Raw genomic sequence first — 13470 nt, 5'->3', positions numbered from 1 at the left:
TGGGTTTAAGTCCCCACTGCAGCATCGGTTTTAGGGTAATTTGGGGCAAGTTACTGAAAACTGAGGTCTCAGGCTTTCCATCCTCCATGCCGCGGGGCAGCCGCACTCCTCTGGTGGGCAAAATGCCTGGGTATATAAAGGCCGTGAGCTATGGAGACGGTGCCAGGAGCTCGGGGCGTGTTCGGGCTAATCCCTCAAGCTAACCTAGCTGTTTTTTTTTTTTTTGTGAGGAGGACCAGCCCTGAGCTAACATCCAATGCCAATCCTCCTCTTTTTTGCTGAGGAAGACTGGCCCTGGGCTCACATCCATGCCCATCTTCCTCTATTTTATATGGGACGCCGCCACAGCATGGCTTAACAAGCGGCGCGTCGGTGCGCACCCGGGATCCGAACCGGCGAACCCCGGGCCACCACAGCGGAACGTGCGCACTTAACCGCTTGCGCCACCAGACCGGCCCCTAACCTAGCTGTTTTTTACATACAAATGTATATATCTTCCTTCACATCAAGTAAAATCATTTTGAAGGGAGAATCACCATGAGCTTTTCCGCGGACAGGAAGCCTGGAGATTTCAGACACCACGACATCCCCGCTCGGAAAAAGTGTGCCCCCCACACACACTCCTAGGGGTGCGTCCCTCTCCGTATACCCGTGCCCGACGCCCCAGAGAGCCGCTGAACTGGAGATTGAATCACACAGCTCGAGGCAAACACGGTTAGCTCCGACGGGACAGGCAGCCCGTGTTCTGGATATTGTTCTGGAGCTCTGGGCCATGTAACAAGGTTCCGGGAGCCGTTCAACGGCAGAAACACGATTATGAATAAACGGACATTTCCCAGGAACTCATCTCCCAACAGCTCGGGTCTGCCCAGACACGATGGATGGGGACAGACGCTCTCTCTCACTGTGAATGTGCAAACGGCCCGGAAGAACGTGTCCGAGCTTCCCCGGAAAGAGTGCCAAGCTGTTCGCCTCGGGTGAGGCCCGCTGTCTGCGAGGGGCTCTGGAGAGTAGCAGGGAACTTGACGAATGGTGACAATAAGTCACACGAGGCAAAAAGACTCTCCCCTGTCCTGACAGATGGCCACCATCGTGCCGCCTGCATTGTCACAGATGTGCTGGAGATGGTCCCCTGCTCCCTATCAGCCGTTCCTGGCTCCAGCTCGTCCCTCCCTGCCCTGCTCAGGACACTGTCCTGGGACCCAACATCCCACAAGCAACTGGGAGGACCAGGGCTTCTCCAATCCAGGCAGGAGGAAGGAACAAACCATGGAGAAATTCCCTAAAACCGGCCACGCCTTGCCCGCAGTCCCAGCCTTGACCTCCAGGAAGATGCGGGGCTGCAAGAAACTCACCTTGACTCCTCGAGGACCGGGGTAGCCGATTGGGCCCTGGGGGCCTGGCGGACCCTGAAACCAAAGGGGAAAGACCATTAGCTCCATCTCAGGTGGGCGGGGCACGCTTAAGTCCAGTCCATTGCCGGGTCCTTCCAGCACAAGCTGGAAAGCTTGCCTTCCACCAGCAAATTCCCCTTCTGCTATAAGCAGAGCGGACATCCCAGGTCAGACGTCCAGAAGAGGCCCCAAAGGAGACAAGGGGCCAAGTCCCAGCGGCACTTGTGCCCAGCCCCCCGGCAAAGGCAGGAGCGCAGGTTGTGTCACACGATGAGTGAAAACCCCCGTGACCAAGCAAACTGCAGGTCATGCCCCAGCGGTTCAGGAATTATGGGGGGGCGAGGTGAGATGGGGAACGGGGGCTCTGATGCTTCGGAGGGGCCGAGCGGCCATAAAGAAATGCACTCTGGCTCGGCGACCTTGGAGTACAACAGGAGAGCTTCCGCCGGGAGGAGGGGACAGGGGCTGATCACCCAGGGCAAGGGATGGTCTGTGACAGCCCAAGGGCCTTGCTGACCACTGGCCACAGCTCATCGGAGGAGCAGGTGCAGGCCTGGAGAGGGCTGGGAGTAGGAAGGGAGGCGGCAAGGGACTTTTGCCACAAACAGTGCAGCAGGCAGTCCCCGGGGCCTCAGGCTGCCTGGAAACCAATCCAGCATTAAACCCCCACGTCTTGGGCCCCGAACAAACCATGGCGATGGGTCAGGGGAGCCTCTGGCCCAGGACCTGCACCATCCCCCAGTTTCTGCGTGGTCAAGGTTGGGGCCGCACCCACACCCCATGTGCTGAATGAAACCAAGTGTGAGGTGGGGTCGCAGGGACCCAGACGGGATGGGAGGACCCGGCCTCTTGGGGGGGCTGGTCCCCACTCCCCAGATACCGAGGAATGTGCAGCTGCCCCCGGCATTCCCCTCTGGACGGGGTGTCCCAGATCAGAGGCAGGCCAGGAGCCCTGACCACGCTGCAGGAGGCGCTGGCGGGCCCGCGGGCGCGGCCCGTACCCACCTGGCCTCCCTTCTCCCCTGGAGGGCCTTCTTTGCCAGGGTGCCCCTGTCAGGAGAGAGAAGGCCGGCGTTAGTCAGTGGCCACTCAGAAGGCAGGCCCCCTGGTGCTCCACCTCCCCCGCGGCAGTCGTAATGTGAGAGCCAGGCCCGGCTCCCTCCCATCGCCTGCTCTCCCCAGGAAAATGAAGACAGGCAGCTGAGCTGAGCGCGGCTGCGTCACTCCCACCACGGAGCCCCAAGCCGGTCCTTCTGCCCCTGACCCTCGGCTGCTTCCTATGTACAGTGGGAACAACGCTGGGCCCTGGCAACGGCCGGAATGGACGGCGGAGGGGAACACGCTTCGAAATCACAGGTGGGCTCCGGGCACGGTCGAGGGCCAGTGTCGCCGACTCAGCCGGTGCCCAGCCCGCCCTCGAGTGCGGGCGGGGACAGTGACAATGAGGGCATCTGTTCAAGGTCACCCAGCAAATGGATCTGTGGCCAAACAAGGAGTAAGGACGTGGGCCCAGATCTCCAAGGGTCCCAGCGTGCTCCCAGGTCTGCAGGCAGGTGCCTCGACTCCCCCCGACCCAGGTGACGCAGACGGGGAGGAGAGCCGAGCAGAGGATCCACAGCCCATGCCCCAGATGTGGACTGAGGCCCAGCTGACATGGTTTGGCCCGTTGGTCACTGTCCCCATCCACCCCAGCCCCAGCCAATTCCATCCTCAGGGATATGAGCTTCTCTGACTTTCCAACCCAGGCTGGTCACCAGGTTTAATGCCTTTGAGTTCACAAGCCAAACACAGATGATTAAAGCAGAAAGATAAGTATTCACTGACTGGAAATACAGTTTCACCCCTAGGGAGTCCAGTAAAAAGAGGCCATGTGGTGTGGTGAGGATGCTGGCAGGGCAGGGCCTGGCCGCCTGATTCTACTTCTGGTTATACCCGACCCGCTGTGTGACCTTGGGTCAGTCACTTGCCCTCTCTGGGCCTCCACTTCCTCATGTGTAAAAAGAGAGGGTGGGCTAGGTGCTCTTTCAGCATGAGTGTTCTAAAGATCTAGGACTCTATTTCTAGAACAAAGCAGTGCTATGGAGACCCAAATCTCATCTCTTAGAATAAACGATCTGTGTGTGTTCTTTTTCATTGCTCGTACAGTTGGATTTGATGCCACCGCAAGTAGCCTGTCGTGGTGGCAGAGTGAGTGGGAAGTTCTGGTGGTGCCTCCTTTGAGGGGAATCAGGCACCAGTCAGGCCATACCAGCTGCTCTGGCCCAGGGGGGACATGCCGCCCGCCATACTGCCTTCTGGAAATGAGGCTCATGATGCCAGCACCTCATAGTGGCAGGGCTGGCCCCAAACAGTGCCGGGGAGAAGATGTCCTACTTTGGGGCGGCCGGGAAAGAGTGGAGCCCTGCCCCCTCTCTTCCACGTGGGTTTTTGGGGGCCTTTACTGCAGCTTCTGCCGTCAACTGCAAACCTGTTTCTGTTTAGGAACGGGGGGACCTGGGAGAGGGGGACATCTGTGGGTGGTCGAGCCCCAGGCCCACAGTGACACACACGGGGGGCAGACCCCGCATCTTGTCACTCAGAGGTAATGTCCTCACTTCTATGGTGGAGATCATAATACACCTGCAGCGCAGAGTTGCTGATGAAAGGGAGCGTGTTCACAAAGCACTCAGGGCTGTGCCCCACATCGTGAATGACAGACAAATGGCAGCGATGATCACAATTATTACTATCACTGGAATTGAGGCCAAACTTTTTTAGATACATTTTTAAGTTGTATTTATAGAATGAGAGTAACTTTGTTGGGGGGTTGGGGGGAAAGCACAAACCTCACTGATTAAAAATGTTTGAATAGAAAAAGATTGAAAGGAGATTTACTAAAATAAGAGTGATTGATTTTCCTGCCATGAACGGCCAGGCCGTTTTCCTTTCTCTCCACTTGTTTGCATTTTTCCAATATTCTCTAATGAACATTACTTTTATAATGGAAAAATAATAAAGCTTAAATTATTTGTGTTTGATATTTTTCTGATTAAAAAAAGTAATATATGTTCATTGTAGGCTATTAGGCAAATGGAAAAGAAAATCAAAATCCTTTATAACCTCACCACTCACAGCAACTATAGCTAATTGTGTGAACAGTCCCTCTAATCTCCTTTCTTTGCACATATGCATGCAAAATTGGCATCATATGATATATTTTTAATTTAATATTGTATCATGAGCCTTTTCTCATGTCACTGAATATTTGTTGGAATTCGATTTTTACTGGTTCCGTAATATTCCTTCAAACCATAATTCATTTACCCATTTCCCTATTGTGTGCCATCCGGAAAGATTTAACACTGTATTCTGAAACACCTCATACTTCTTGAAGGGTTTTTCATCCATCTTCCTTTCTTTCTTAAGCCAAAATCAAACCAAACAAAACCAATACAAGGGAAGAAAAGCAGCAAAGCCCTCTCTTTAAGGCTGATCAACAGTGTGCTGCTGCCTCTGTACAGGAGAATATTTGTAAATCTCTTTTTGCCTCCAAATCACTGGCTCTGCATCTTCAAGCCCGCGGTGTCCGTGTTTTCCCTTTTTATCTTTGGCATTAAGCGTCTTCAGAGTCGACCTAGCACAGCCACACTGAGACAGGCACACTGTGCATTCATATTTTAAGGTTTAAATGTTGGGTGGGGGAAGAGAAATGGGGAGTCTATGAGAGGCAGCCTGCTGGCTCCACGGGCAAGGGGTAGGGTAAAGGCCCCTCTTCCCCACAGAATCTGAAAGGAAGCTGGTGACCCTTCAGGGACCCTGGTGCACCAGAGTCTCAATGTGGGCACGGGCACTCCAGGCGGAACCGGTAAGGTCAGCGACGTGGGGGCCGTGCAGCCCACCCCTCTCCCAGGCACTGGCTCCTTCCTGCAGGGCCCGGGCCTGGCCGTCAACATGACACACTGCAGGAAATGCTCCACCTAGATTCGATATTGTGCAAAATGAAAGAAAAAATGACTAGAAGCGTATCCATCCACCTGCCGTCAGTGGTTGAACCCACAGGGATACAGTCAGGGTGGTTTTCATTTTGTTGTCATTTCATTTATTTTCCTAATTTTCCATAACAAGATGTGTTATTTTATAATTAGAAAATGCAATTAAGTGTAAATGTAAATTAAAAGACGTAAATGACATCTTGCAAAATATTCATCTCCTCGTCTCCAAACTCCCAGGAGTCTAGGAGACCAAAGTCCCCCAAAGAGGTTCACGTGGGAAGGGACGTGATCGTAATGGAACAATTGGGATCTGCCACTCACTGGACTCAGCCACGAAAATGGAAATAGTTGTATGTTAAACAGTCACCAACTAATGGTCCACATAGTTAACTCTTTGCTTAGTTTTTAACAGTGTTATTAAAACGATAAAATATGCTGTGTCTGAAATAATTAATTTGGCTAATCTTGTTTTCTGAAATAGGCTCTCTATTCAGCATCAACTGAATACTCTAAAAAACCCAAAAAACTCACTAGCAGCTTACAAAGAGGAAGGTGGTGGGTGCGGATAAACTCACATACTCGCACACGTGCACACACGCGCACACACACACTGAGCGTTTGTCACCTCCCCGTCCTCCCCCTCCACACAGCTCCGCCAGATTGGATCTGTCACTAACGCGCTATTTCTAGGCGGTATCTAATTTGGCTCCACAGCTGTGCGCTCACACGTTGCAAACGCGTTTGTTAATCACTCTCCCTCCTGGATGTGTGAGCTCTAAAAATACACTCGGCGCACACTGCCCTTCCCTTCGACACCAGTGACACGTGCGCTGGCATGGAGCCCGGCCCGGCCCTCCTCGTAGTCAGAACGCAAGGCTGAGCTCTGATGATTAAACAGCACACCCTAATGAGTAACTGACGCTCCTGTTCATGCAGTCACCGCCCTCTGATTGAAACATGTTATGAAAAAGCATGTCCAAAACCCAGTAATTACCCAGCAATCAAGCTCACGATCAAACGGGTCTTCGTCAACGGAGCTGGGAGAGAGTGAATGAGGGCCACGTGTGCATCGCCGGCTCGAGAGTGAGGGAGGCGGCGGTCTGCCTGGGTGTCCAGCCCCCACGTGTTGGGTGGACACGGTGGGGTGTGAAGGGGTGAGCAGGGGTGGGCAGGGGTACTCACCGGGGGCCCATCAGCGCCGGGCATTCCAGGGAGGCCTGGTTTACCCAGGGGACCCTAGAACAAACCAGAGACTCTGTGAGCAGACACCCTGGGGGTTCCCCAGGCTGCCTGCCTGCCCTACACGCCCCCAAGGTTACTTTCCAAGATTTCTGCTCAAAGAACATTTGTTGGGAAGGATGCTCAGAGGTACTCCACTCCCAGTGGCTTGGAAGCTTCCAGTCACCTGTGGCACCCAAAGAGGGGGACCCTCACCCTTTGCTGCTTCCAGTGCCTGCAGGTTTTGCTATTGGGACAAAGTCATCCACCAAGTGAAGACATGAGTGGTTCTCAAATGGAGGCCCAGGCCCTGCAGCACCCCGCAATCTGTGTTTAACAACCTCCTGGGATTATGGTGCACTGAGAACCCCCCTTAGAGATAATTCTCCTGGTGCCCACCAAGGGGCTTTGAGTTAACTGAAATGTCCAGTGCCTGGAGTAAGCCAGAAGCCCGGGGAGTAACGGAGTGCTTCTGGTTTTCTCCCAGTGTCTAGGACTCAGCAGGTGCCGAGGACAGAGTTAGGGTTGCCCAATGTGGCAAAAACAAAATGAAAAGAAACAATAGCAAAACAAGATGCCCAGTTAAATTTGGATTACAGATAAGTACTAGTTCAAATTTAACTGGGCGTCCCATATTTATTTTTCTTCCTAAATCTGATAACTCAATACATAACGAGAGAAGGAATGAATGAATTAATTAATCAATCAATCAGTGAACAACAAAGATCCCTGGTCACGCTCTTGGCTTATTTGCTCAGTGCGTAGTGACCTGCTACCTCCCCCATCTTGGGGGAGGACTGAGGCACGCGTCACAGCTGGCGATGGCCAGCGCTCCTCCCCTGCCTGGACGCTGGCAGGAGTATGCTCCCCAGGGTCGGTGGCCCCCTATGCCCAGCTCAGCCCACCTACCTTCTCTCCCGGAGGACCGATTGCACCTTGGGGGCCTGGAAGACCCTAGGAGGGGGAAGAGAAGGGCAGGAAATGTCAGAGAATTGGTTGGCTCAGAACCCCTCCCTACCATCCATCCATCCCCCCCAGAGACTCTCCCTTCTCCAGGCACCAACTCGGCTTCTAGGTCACCTCCGGGCTGCAGGCCCCTTCGGGCCGGACTCGCAGCACGAGGCAGCACTAGGCGCCTGCTCATGCCCAGGGCACCGCACTGACCACCTGTGCCTCCCGCTGCCCAGGGGCCCGCCCGGATCACCTACCTGGGCACCTGGATTACCCTGCTGTCCCGGGGGGCCGGGCTCTCCCTGAGGACCCTGCAGGAAACAAGAGCAAGGCACTAAAGGCAGCCCTGTGCGGCAGGCAGGGGTGACGCTCTGCACTCATGCCCGACACAAGCGCCAGAGGGGGACGCCCAGACGGGAAAGGCAGGCGGCCCTGCGGCAGGGCAGGGAGCCAGATCTTGCCACCTCCAGGGCTGTCGACGTTGACCCTGATGTGAGGAGCGCTCATGTGTCTGGAACGCACCCCAGACAGCCTCTGGGAAGGAACAGGTGAAAAGAACTGACCAGAAAATATTCTATTGAGCAGAAAATTCCCAAATCATCGTGCCATGCTAAAGTCTCCCGGGGCCTTGATAGACATGGAGCCCATGAGACACTCCCCTCTCTCTCTCTCTCTCTCTCTCTCTCTCTCTCTCTCTCTCGGTGGGCACTGCTCACAGTACACGCTGATTACCAGCTTGTCTGCGCAGCGAGAAGGCGATCTCCCTCTGCGCCTGCACTGCCAGGGCCTGGCTCCCAGCGGAGCACGCACCAACTACAGGATTTTGGCAGGAGCTCTGTCAGGGGAGGCCTCCCCACATGGGGGCCCAGATTCAGGGCCTGTGCCCTCCTCTTCATATCCCCGTCTGGTTTTGATGGCAACAGATGCCCCTCGCCTGGCTGGAGCGTGCCTGGGGTAATCACCACCAGGCCAGGGCACGGGGACCCCCGAGACTTACCACGTTTCCTTTCAGCCCTGGTTGGCCGTCCGTACCCGTCACACCCTGGATGAGATTGAGGGAAAAAGAGACTGAATGCTGAAGAATTAACAATGCTCAGAAGGAAAATCCCACTCCACCAGTTTGGCCCCTGCCCGCAATGTGTCAGAGGATGGCACATCCTTTAAGGGAGGGGAAAAGCTTGATCCCAAATAAATCCTAAAGGCTTGATTGGCTAGGGGTTAACGGAGCTGCCAGGCCCCAGCATCGTGTGGGGCAGGCCCTGAGTTCTCTGAAAGCACGGCAGAGGGGCTGAGGAGGGTGCAGGGGCGGGAGCTCCACTGGACAGAGCTGTGCCAGAACCACGGGCTTCTGCCTCCTTCTAGAACTTTCACAGAAGCTGCCAGAAGTGCACTCAAGGGAGGAGATGTGGCGTCCCGGTCACTGTGTATAGCAGCACATGCTGTGTGCAGGAGCGGCACGAGGCCAATTGAAGGGGAGAGCTGTAAAGCCAGCTGGCCTCTGTGCCCCCACCTGCTGGACAGTTACTTCTGCGTATGAGCACAGAGCCCTGACGACACCTCACACCAGCGCCGGGCAAGTGTGCACAGCGGTCAGCGCGGTGAGCTGCCCGAAGGCTCAAGTGGGCAACAAGCTGGGTGTCAGGGTCTCGAGGGCAGTGGTGGGGACAGACGCGCAGAGAGGTGGGAGGACTTACAGGAGGTCCAGGAGGGCCCGGGGGCCCTTTTGGCCCCAGCAGACCACGCGGCCCCTGCAAGACGAAAGAGCGAGGATGGTTCAAACTTAGCCAGGAATCCCAGCCCCCCCGTGCCCCGTCCCCTGGTAAATCCCGCGACAGCCTCCGTCACATCCCCCCAGAGCCTTTGCTGCGACGCAGGTCTCCACAGGGCCCAGGGAACGTGGCCGACACCTCCCTGCCTGCTTCATCTCCTCGCCCCCACCTCTCCACCTCGGCCCTGGGAAGCAGAGGCAGGGGTGCCTGGAATTAATGGGGGGCTCAGAACGGGGATCAAGGGGCACCCTCAGGGAAAGCGGAGCCTTCCTTTACGCTTGCGCAGGGCACGTGTGCACAGAAGCTACTCCCAAGACGGCAGCGATTACACTCTGCTGCCTGGAGCGCTTTGGTCCCAGTCTCATCACTGCTCCCTCTCCAAGCCCTCTGCACAATCACACGCGACTACTTCTGATGCCGGTCTGCAGGTGCAGGACGAGGGGGGAGGTGGGAGAAACTAGCTCTCTGAGGGGAACAGAGTGACTAAACGCACGGAGAAGAAGCACGGAGCTCGGATCTTTTCTGGGACGGCCACTACTGCCCAGAGCTCAGGCCCTCCCCCGGCAGTGAGGGGCACGTGTGTGAGAACAGCCCACGTGCATGCAGAGGGGGCACAGCCCCAAGGCAGCACCGTCCCTAGGACAGCTCACAAGATTTAAGAGGCAGCAGAGCAGAGCCACTGCCATGGGAAAGAGCCCACATCCTGAACAGCTCCCACGAGCCCCGCCTCCTGGGAGGATCCAGCCTGTAACGGAGGCACGGTGATTCCAAGTGTCCTTAATTTTGATAGAGGCTTTTCAGATGCAGTGGGAGAGAAACCCTTCCCACGTTCATTGCCACTTAAATGTTCCCTTCGTTATTTTAATACCTAGTCATATAAATGTTTTTTAGAAGTTAATAACCCAGAAGGTATCACTTAGACGTGTTAAGGAGAGAGCTGTGTTGATGAATCCTCTTTAGCGGCTAATCAGGCTACGAGGGTATAATTCAGTCCCAAATGAACGTGCAAACGCCCCCCTGGGCTCTCCTCCACACAGCAGCATTCGCAATATTTCTCCCCAATTAACATCGCCGAAAGCATATGGCCGCTTGGATGTGGATAACAGAAATGAGACATTTGAAAAGCAGCAGTAAGTGAGAAGTAATTAATGTCCTTTTGTCGCCGAGGAAATTTGCTTTGGCCCTAATTAGAAGTCAGCTTAGGGAAAAGAGCTTTTTGATGCCCGGGCAGGGGCACGATGCTGGAGGCTCCATTTCTGGAAAGTGTAGCCATTAGGAAGGGTTGATTCAAACTCTGGCTGATTTCGGCCCTGCAACTGCTCCTAGACACCCACCATGATGGACGCTGGATACCTAGCATGATGGACACTGGACACCCACCATGATGGACCCTGGATACCTAGCATGATGGACACTGGACACCCACCATGATGGACCCTGGGTACCTAGCATGATGGACACTGGACACCCACCATGATGGACACTGGACACCCACCATGATGGCCCTGGACACCCACCATGATGGACCCTGGATACCTAGAATGATGGACACTGGACACCCACCATGATGGCACTGGACACCCACCATGATGGCCCTGGACACCCACCATGATGGCCCTGGACACCCACCACGATGGACACTGGACACCCACCACGATGGACCCTGGATATCCACATCATGGACCCTGGATACCCACCATGATGGACCCTGGACACCTACCATGATGGACCCTGGACACCCACCGTGATGGCCCTGGACGCCCACCGTGATGGACCCTGGACGCCCACTGTGATGGCCCTGGACGCCCACCGTGATGGACCCTGGACGCCTACTATGGTACAGTCTGGACACCCATCATGATGGACTCTGGACACCTACCATGATGGACACTGCACACCCACCATGATGGCCTTGGACACCCATCATGATGGACACTGGACACCCACCATGATGGACCCTGGACACCCACTATGGTGCACTCTGGTCACCTACTATGATGAACACTGAACACACATCATGATGGCCCTGGACACCCACCATGATAGACACTGGAGACTCACGATGGTGGACCCTGGACACTCACCATGAGTGTAGCCTGAAGTCCCAACCACAACCCTCAGGGGCCTGAGCTCCTTCCCTGGGGAAGGCTTGGATTGACTCCTAAGAATTGTCCCACCAGCCTCCCCATGTGCTCCTCCTTTTCCTTCCAGATAAATCCCCAGATTTGTCTCTATTTCAAGGTTGAGCCCCTCTCTAATCTATGCTCAAAGTCGACGCCCAAATCTGCCCAGAGGCAGCCTCCTCATGCAGCCCACCACTGTGCTGAGGAGACAGAATCCCACCCGGTCAGCAGACTTACAGGCTCCCCGGGCAGCCCTCTGGGCCCGACTTCTCCATCGTCACCCTGTGGGGAGAAAAGAGGCAGGATTTTAGGGACAAGCTCTAATGCCGGGACACCACAGAGACAATTTCCCTTCAACTGTGCAGAAGGACACTTTGGCCTGGGGTTGCCTCAGCATGTTGCCAGATCTACTGGTCCCTGCACCAGCAGGAAAAGCCTGGAATGTCCTCACTCCCAGAGAGCTGCTAGGTGTGTAGCTGCTACAGGTCAAAGGTGAGGTCGGGGCCTCTGGGACACTCTGCTCGGGAGCTCACAGACCACAGCTCCAGTGAGGGGAAAGCTGGGCAGAAAGACTCACGTGATCCAAGGATGCGATTACCTGGGCAGGTAATGACAGAGATGAATAAGAGAATGATAGAAACTAGGCAGAGATAGATAGATAGATGAGAGACGACAGATAGGTAGAGAGATGACAGACAGCAGATGATAGATGATAGATGACAGACAGACAGGAATGTGAACGCTAGACCCAGGGCTGGGGAGGAATCCGGGGGGAATCACCCTGGGCCAACCCCGAGGGAGCCCAATGTCTGCCAGGGTCCTAAACACAGCCAGGGGAGCAAACCAAGATGAGTCTTTCCTTCTGGCTCTAGAAGGAACTGCTGCCCCGTCTTGCCTGGCTCACCATCAAGAGCTGCCTGTCAGCACCCTGCTTCTCTCTGTCAGTACACTGCTCCTCCTCCCTTCACTACACGTGCACACACACACAAACACACCCTGTGCACGCACATGACCACACACTGAAACACACAGCCATGCCTGCACACACGTCCACAAATGCATGCATGCACATTGTGCGTGCACACACACAGACATGCATGTAGTCATGCCCACACACGGCGTGCACACACCCTACGTGTGTGCCCACACAGCCATGTATACAAGCATGCACACAGCCATGCCCACATGCACGTGTGTGCGCACACATGCACACATACACACAGCAAATGCACATACCCATGCACATATGCGTATGCGTGCACACACACATACGTGCACACACGCACACACAGGAGCACACACTTCCTCTGATTCAAGAAGCACAGACATCTGGAGGACCCCTCTCTCTTTCCTCATCTTGCAGCGGGCTGTGCTAAGGCCCATACAGGAGAAGGGGCCCTAAGAGCCAGTGAGAACAGGAACGCTGCTGGGGCCTGGCCGGCCAGCGCCCTGCCTGCTCCTCTGTCTCATCTACCAGGGCTTCCAAACTTTTTCCCTAACTCCAGGGCCAAAGACCGTATTTTCTGGACTCTCCACCCTACTCCTCCCTCCAAACCCCCAAGCTCTGCTACCCCGCTGCCTCCGTCCAACCCCCATTGGGACAAGATAAGCTGAGACACTGAGCTCACGAGCTCTCCCGACACCTCTCCCCAGGGCGGCGGGACACCTGTCTCCTGCAGTTAGAGGTGCTCTTTCTGAGACCCGTGACAGGTGAAACCCACTCCTGGACGCCACCCGTCACAGGGCTGATCCAGTCAACATAAACGTTTGTGATGTGCTGTGCTCAGGAGTTCTGTGTGGCCCGTGTCTCCACATCCCCTCGCTCTGCCCACTCAGGACCCTCTTCTCTGCCCCCTCTCCACCCGCAGGCGGCCAGTCTCACTGCCACTGGTGTTTCACATGCCATTTTCCTGCCCAAACTTCCTGCAGGTGCAGCTAGAGATCCGACGGGATACGTACCCTTTCTCCATCATCTCCTGGAGGTCCCGGAGGGCCCGAAGGACCAGGGTCACCCTAGGAAGCAACCAGGCTCAGCGTTAGCCAC

General features: G+C 55.3%; 1 protein-coding gene across 3 annotated transcripts in view; it reads right to left on the bottom strand.

The window, feature by feature from the left end:
• The window catches only part of COL5A1 (collagen type V alpha 1 chain), a 171967-nt gene that overhangs the window by 62001 nt on the left and 96496 nt on the right, over positions 1-13470 (bottom strand). For all 3 annotated transcript variants that reach the window (XM_058524443.1, XM_058524444.1, XM_058524445.1), the window contains exons 19-27: positions 13386-13439; positions 11664-11708; positions 9229-9282; positions 8532-8576; positions 7792-7845; positions 7493-7537; positions 6548-6601; positions 2400-2444; positions 1356-1409 (exon numbers count right to left, since the gene is read on the bottom strand). In XM_058524443.1, coding sequence (XP_058380426.1) covers positions 1356-1409; positions 2400-2444; positions 6548-6601; positions 7493-7537; positions 7792-7845; positions 8532-8576; positions 9229-9282; positions 11664-11708; positions 13386-13439 — 450 coding nt within the window. The remainder of the gene's footprint in view (positions 1-1355; positions 1410-2399; positions 2445-6547; positions 6602-7492; positions 7538-7791; positions 7846-8531; positions 8577-9228; positions 9283-11663; positions 11709-13385; positions 13440-13470) is intronic.

This window comes from Diceros bicornis, chromosome 28 (assembly GCF_020826845.1).
Source record: "Diceros bicornis minor isolate mBicDic1 chromosome 28, mDicBic1.mat.cur, whole genome shotgun sequence".
NCBI classification, from domain to species: Eukaryota; Metazoa; Chordata; class Mammalia; order Perissodactyla; family Rhinocerotidae; genus Diceros; species Diceros bicornis.
The sequence above is the reverse complement of the archived record's forward strand: the minus strand, read 5'-3'. Positions and strand labels throughout refer to the sequence as shown.